At 36.9% G+C, this 7,500-nt stretch overlaps 1 protein-coding gene across 1 annotated transcript in view; it reads right to left on the bottom strand.

Annotated features, from left to right (window-relative positions):
• Nucleotides 1-7,500, bottom strand: part of LOC118766192 — a 16,162-nt gene that overhangs the window by 8,560 nt on the left and 102 nt on the right. The window contains exon 1 of the mRNA XM_036509468.1: nt 7,411-7,500. This exon is cut by the window's right edge and continues 102 nt beyond it. Within this exon, the coding sequence (XP_036365361.1) occupies nt 7,411-7,500 (90 nt within the window). The remainder of the gene's footprint in view (nt 1-7,410) is intronic.

Genomic DNA, 7,500 nt, shown 5'->3' with positions numbered 1-7,500 from the left:
ATACCAAGGTCAACGCTCCGCCTGTAAGCTTTGCCTAAGAGTGTAATTCCACATATTAAAATTCAACTCTTAGATAATCTCCAACAACCCTAATTGACTTTCCATTAATCTTTAATTAATTGTTTAAAACTAAATATACGGACATGCGTATGCATACGTATGAGGATAATATGCGTATGTATATATATATATATATATATATATATATATATATAATATATATATATATATATATGTACATGTGCGTGTACGTGTGCATGTATGCGTGTATGTCAGCACTTGTATTCGTATATGCATATATTTATGGGTATGTCTGTGTGTGCATGTATATATATATATATATGTATATATATATATATATATATATATATATATATATATATATATATATATATATATATATATATATATGTATATATATATATATGTATATTATATTAAATTAGAGATAAAACCACTATTAGGCAAATCATACAATGAAAAACTTAAGCCAATACATAAGATTAATTAATTTATATTATTTTAATATATATCAAAATTATTAAAAAAAGATAATTAGTATAACACTACGATCGTTTCATGGCGGTCCAATTCATAAAAATTCGAGTTACAGTCATTTTATGAATTGGACAGCCATGAAACGATCGTAGTGTTATACTAATTATCTTTTTTAATAATTTTGATATATATTTAAAATAATATAAATTAATTAATCTTATTATTGGCTTAAGTTTTTCATTGTATGATTTGCCTAATAGTGGTTTTATCTCTAATTTAATATAATATAATATGTTACTATAAAATTGGATTCAATCCTAAATCTGATTTTTCCCTGTAAGTTTGGATTTATTCCCTAATATTTTATTATATATATATATAATATATTATATATATATAATATATTATATATATATATATGCATACATACATAGTGTTTAATATGCATGGGTACGCAGGCCTATACAATAGTGTATACACACATACATATATGTTCGTGTGCATGCGCGTGCGTATATCAATAAATACTTCTTTCTTTCTCGCCAATTCCTCAACCTACACTATCACATTAGCCAGCACATTAAAAGCATATGTCTATCTATAGAAACTTGATCATTCTTAGTATTCTTCCCTTCCATTTTGAGGTTTACTACTCACTTTAGAACAACCGCCTCCTATACTGTTTTCTTTACCATCCGTCAGTGCCATTCTAACATATCACCCGACCTCATACACCTCACACATATTCATCACTTACAGTCTTATTTCCTCCTATCCTCCCCTACTCCTCTCCCACCAGGTTCATAATATCTTGACCACCAACCAACACTCCTTTTTTCACTTTTTCACATTCACTCTTTTTTCTCATTTTCTCTTCGTGTTTTCATTTTCGCTTCCTCCTTCTTTCCTTCTTCTTTTCTCACCTTTTCCTTTTGACCTCTCTCCTCATTTTAACATACACATCTCTTCTTCACTCTCTTTCCACTTAATACTACCACTACATTCTCAAATTTTCATTCACATCACAAGACCCCTTCTAATGAACAGCATATGGAATCTACGTCTCCACACTTTCCATTTGTAATGACGAAATATGAACTCGTATTGGAATTTACATACCACGGACGAGAAGTATTTCTACCTCTTCTACACACCACATTCCTTGGATAATGAAACTGCAACTATAACTTCTTTATATAGTTTTATTTTTATTTTCATTTCTGCATTCATTCTCCTATTTCCCTCTATACTCCTTATTTCCTTCCTTTTCCGAAATAAATTCTTATATTGAACTCTAATATTTCTCTCTATTCAACAATCTCACGTCGTCTCTAATGAAGGGATATCCCTAATATCCCAGAAACAGCTGTAAGACTAACATTCTCTTTATAATTGTCTTGAAAATTTCACCAAGCCTTGGCTTCGTTGTCTCATATTTTATTTAACATGTACATGCTTATACAAGAACCGCACTAAATCTCTCACTCATATTATTATCGACCCGAGAATTTAACTACGGTCCTTCCATAGCACTTACATAGCGCTACCTTATACCTTGAGTTTTCTGGATACCAATACCTCTCACACCTTTTACATATGTGTATATATATATATATATTATATATATATATAATAATATATATATTATATATGTATGTATATTATATATGTATACATATGTATATATATATATATATTTATATATAATTCTTTACTACCCACAAGGGGCTAAACACAGAGGGGACAAACGAGACTATTATATGTGCGGCTTCAGCTATTTGTCATTTTCTTTGATATCTAAGTAAATCATAGTCATATGTTATACACCTGGAGCACGTTAACTAAACCATTTCCGATGAAGCGTGAGTCCTCCAGCTGCGCTGCTATATTCGTCTTGATATTTTCCATCCACTGCGTATTTTGCCTGCCTTTCGATCTACTGCTCTTTATTCTTACTTCCATGAAAGTATTTTCAAAACCTCTACTTTTTCGTATATGGCTACAATACATGAACTTTTGTTTTATCACAATGTTCATGACTTGTCGGGAGGCGCAATGGCCTAGTGGTTAGGGCAGCGGACTCGCGGTCGTAGGATCGCGGTTTCGATTCCCAGACGGGGCGTTGTGAGTGTTTATTGAGCGAAAACACCTAAAGCTCCACTAGGCTCCGGCAGGGGATGGTGGTGATCCCTGCTGTACTCTTTCACCACAACTTTCTCTCACTCTTACTTCCTGTTTCTGTTGTACCTGTATTTCAAGGGGCCGGCCTTGTCACTCTCTGTGTCCCGCTGAATATCCCCGAGAACTACGTTAAGCGTACACGTGTCTGTTGAGTGCTCAGCCACTTACACGTTAATTTCACGAGCAGGCTGTCCGTTGATCGGATCAACCGGAACGCTCATCGTCGTAACCGACGGAGTGCTTCCACCATAACTTGTCGACTTTCACCTAGTTTTTTCCGATGATCCTCGTAGAAGGCTCGTAATATTATCTCCTATACACCCACATTAAAAACGTATTGTTTTATGTTCTTTTCAAATGTGTTGAATGTCCGTGCTTCGCAGCCATGAATGCTTAATGGCCAAATAAGCGCTCACTCTCTTTATTCTTTTACTTGTTTCAGTCATTTGACTGCGGCCATGCTGGAGCACCGCCTTTTAGTCGAGCAAATCGACCCCGGGACTTATTCTTTGTAAGCCCAGTACTTATTCTATCGGTCTCTTTTGCCGAACCGCTAAGTGACGGGGACGTAAACACACCAGCATCGGATGTGAAGCAATGCTAGGGGACAAACATAGACACACAAACACATACACACACATATACATATATATACATATATACGACAGGCTTCTTTCAGTTTCCGTCTACCAAATCCACTCACAAGGCATTGGTCGGCCCGGGGCTATAGCAGAAGACGCTAGCCCAAGGTGCCACGCAGTGGGACTGAACCCGGAACCATGTGGTTGGTTAGCAAGCTACTTACCACACAGCCACTCCTGCGCCTTTAAAAAAAAAAAAACTTAGTTGGGACACCGTCGCTACTCCAGATGTTATTAAGCCTTTTCATAGACGTTATTGCATTGGCTAGCCGTCTCTTCATGATTTTCTTAAAGAGATTTGGGCTTCAAGATACTTGTACAATTCAACCTGTTCGAGACTCCCACTACCCATTTTAATATTAACATTTAATTTCTCTTTTCTAACTACCATGACTTTTGTTTCCTTATGGTTGAGATAAAGAGCTTACTTATTCGAAACCTTCTCGACTCGATTTATCATTTCTTCGGCTTCAATGTTGGCAAGCATAAGCAGTATCGTTTGCATTCCTTAGATTAGAAATATGCAAGCCATGTATTTTGATGCCACCTTTTTCCTGTGTTGCTTCTCGCATTAACCACTCAGTGTGACGTCGAACAAGAATAGAGAAAGAACTCCTTTCTCATATTCGAACTCTTCTCTGTTCTCGTTTACTCGAATACAGGTTTCTTGCTAAATGTAGAGCTGCCTGATGAGCTTAATAAAGCGTTTCGGAATGCCGAGATTGGATAAGAGCACCATATGTAGCTATAGTTTGTACAGTGTAAGGCCATTTTGTAGTCAATGTAGGAAAGGAAATTTTTATAGGTGTGTTACTCTTTTACTTGTTTCAGTCATTTGCCTGCGGCCATGCTGGAGCACCGCCTTTAATCGAGCAACTCGACCCCGGGACTTATTCTATCGGTCCCTTTTGCCGAACCGCTAAGTGACGGGGACATAAACACACCAGCGTCGGTTCAACGAGCGATGTTGGGGGGACAAACACAGACATACAACATACACACACACACACACACACACACACACGTATATATATACATATGATATATATATCTATATATTATATATATATATATATATATATATATATGATATATATATATATATACTATATACGAGGGCTTTCAGTTTCCGTTTCAAAATCCACCCACAAGGCTTTGGTGGCCGAGGCTATAGTAGAAGACATTGCCAAGTGCAACGCAGTGGGACTGAACCCGGAACATGTGGTTGGTAAAGAAGCTACTTCCACACAGTCACTCCTGTATTAGTTTTTCTAAAATTGTGCGGACATTGATTGCAGATGATCCTTGTCCAATGACCGCTCTAAAGTCAGCCTACTCTTTAGCTATTTCTTGTTCGGGGAATGGTTTCAAAGGTTCTAAGATGATGATGAAAAGTACTTTACTTGCATGTGGTATCAGAGAAAATATCTAGTAACTTTCACACATAAGCAGCCCCCCCTCTTCGTTTATGGGTACATCGTCTGCTGTGCACCAGTCTGACGGCCATTCTTCTACTCTGTAGATCTAACAGCATAGTTTGCGGAGTGTTGTTTTGGCACTCTCTCCTCTCCCCCTGATCAGTTAAATCGGTATTGTATCTAGACCTGATGTTTTCCTGTGTTTTATTAGTCGTTTCCAGAGCTTTTTCTACCTCATTTCTTAATGGTTCAAGTTCTTTCTCATGCCCTTAATCTGTGTCAACCATGGCGACCTTCGGATCACTAAATTAGAATTTCTTGGTGCATTATGACCATTTGATATACATATATAATATACATACATATATATATATATATATATATGTAAAAGTTATGAGAGGTATTGGTATCCAGAAAACTCAAGGTATAAGGTAGCGCTATGTAAGTGCTATGGAAGGACCGTAGTTAAATTCTCGGGTCGATAATAATATGAGTGAGAGATTTAGTGCGGTTCTTGTATAAGCATTTGAGCTGCTGTTAGGACTAATCCTTCTTATCACTTGATATTGCCAGTCTTTGCAGTATATTCTTCATCGAGTTTCTTCACCTGTTGAAAACAACCTTTCCATTTATTGCGTTTGGCTTGTTCTATATTCTCACTGAAATTGGTTATGCATTAATTTTTATCTTTCAGACATTCTCGTTTATCCTCTTCGTAGATCTTTGTGTAAATATCAGCTTTGGTATCTAAACATTATTTTGGAAGCTTTCACATCAATGAGAATTTTAGTAACATTAGTTAAACATAATAAACATACATCATATCGAAGTAAAACACAAATTTCTACTCAATTGCAATTTCAGACCAATTTGAAATTCACTGGAAGATACAAACATCAACGCCAAACGTTTAACAGTAATGTTGCTCTTTAAATTCACAGCATATGAAAATATCTTGCATATTGTCCAGTTATCTCGTGCATTATCACTGAGAATAATACTCAGAAATATTGTGGTATTTACTTAAGGACTTCGAGGCCTGTCACCACAAATCTCAGAGCAGTTTTGTTTCCTAATAGACAGAATATGAGAGAAACATTTATATGTGTGTGCGTGAGTGTCCATATACAAGCAATCGTTTGCACACAAACACAAACATATGGGTACATAAATAAATAATACCTACCGACCTCCACCACATACACACGCACCACACATACACACAGCACACGCGCACACACCACACACACACATATTTTATCTTTTACTTGCTTGCCATTGGTCGCGGCCATGCAGGGGCACCTTCTTGAAAAGTTTAGTCGAACAAATCGTTCACAGTACATGTCTTTTAAAGTCTGGTATTTATTCGATTGGTATCCTTTGCCGAGGTGCTAAGCTACGAGGACGTAAACAAACCAACAACTGTAGCCGATCGGCGGTGGGGGTCTAATATAAAGACAAACATAACAACAAACATGCAAGCATGTATATACACACACATACACACACACACGCACACACACACACCTACACATATATATAAAGTTAAATTTTCTTATAAAGTATATTTTTAAGTACACTTCACAATATATGGACCGTATTAAGACGTGCTCATCGCGAGTTAAATCGAGGGATAAGGGAAATTTTAGAAGGAACAAATCCATGCAATCAAATAGAAATTCACTGTAAAATTTTAAACACAAAACTAAATAAGTATACGTATGAATCAATTCGAACAGTTCCTTCTAAATTTCCCTTATCGTTCTATATATATAATATATAAATATATATATATATATATATATATATATATATATATATATATATATATATATATATATATATATTATATATGTATTGTATGTATGTATGTATGTATGTATGTATGTATGTTATACTCAGACAAATGACTGAAATAAGTAAAAGAATACAAACACACACACACACACACACACACACACACACACACACTATATATGTGTGTGTGTAGAGAGAAGAGAGATACAGCAATCCACTCACAAAGTTTAGTCGGCTGCTGGTCGGTTTTAGTAGGGGATATTTGCCCTAATTGCCACGCCTAGGAAAGCAAACTTCATACCACGTTGCCTTGCCTGCGTGGAACCTTCGACAAGTGTCTTCTGTTATAGCTCGTGTCGAAAAGGCCAAGTGAGTGGCGTTGGTAGACGAAAACCGTGTTTGTGAGTGTGTGTGTGTGTGTGTGTTCCTGTGTATGTAATGGAAGCACTCCGTCGGTTACGACGACGATGGTTCCGGTTGATCCGAATCAACGGAACAGCCTGCTCGTGAAATTAACGTGTAAGTGGCTGAGCACTCCACAGACACGTGTACCCTTAACGTAGTTCTCGGGGATATTCAGCGTGACACAGAGAGTGACAAGGCCGGCCCTTTGAAATACAGGAAGTAAGAGTGAGAGAAAGTTGTGGTGAAAGAGTACAGCAGGAATCACCACCATCCTCTGTCGGAGCCTCGTGGAGCTTTAGGTGTTTTCGCTCAATAAACACTCACAACGCCCGGTCTGGGAATCGAAACCGCGATGCTATGACCGCGAGTCCGCTGCCCTAACCACTGGGCCATTGCGCCTCCACTGTGTATGTAATAATGGTTAAATGGTTACTGACCTAAATACATTCGATAATATTAAGTTTACTTACTTTCGCGAATTTCATTGTTATGCCTGTTAACTTGCAACTGGAAAAATGAAGCCGATGGCACTCTGATGTTCTTTGAATAAAGTTTAAGTG

The sequence above is a fragment of the Octopus sinensis genome, linkage group LG1, assembly GCF_006345805.1.
Source record: "Octopus sinensis linkage group LG1, ASM634580v1, whole genome shotgun sequence".
In the NCBI taxonomy this organism is placed as follows: Eukaryota; Metazoa; Mollusca; class Cephalopoda; order Octopoda; family Octopodidae; genus Octopus; species Octopus sinensis.
This window is presented reverse-complemented; position numbering and strand designations above follow the sequence as displayed.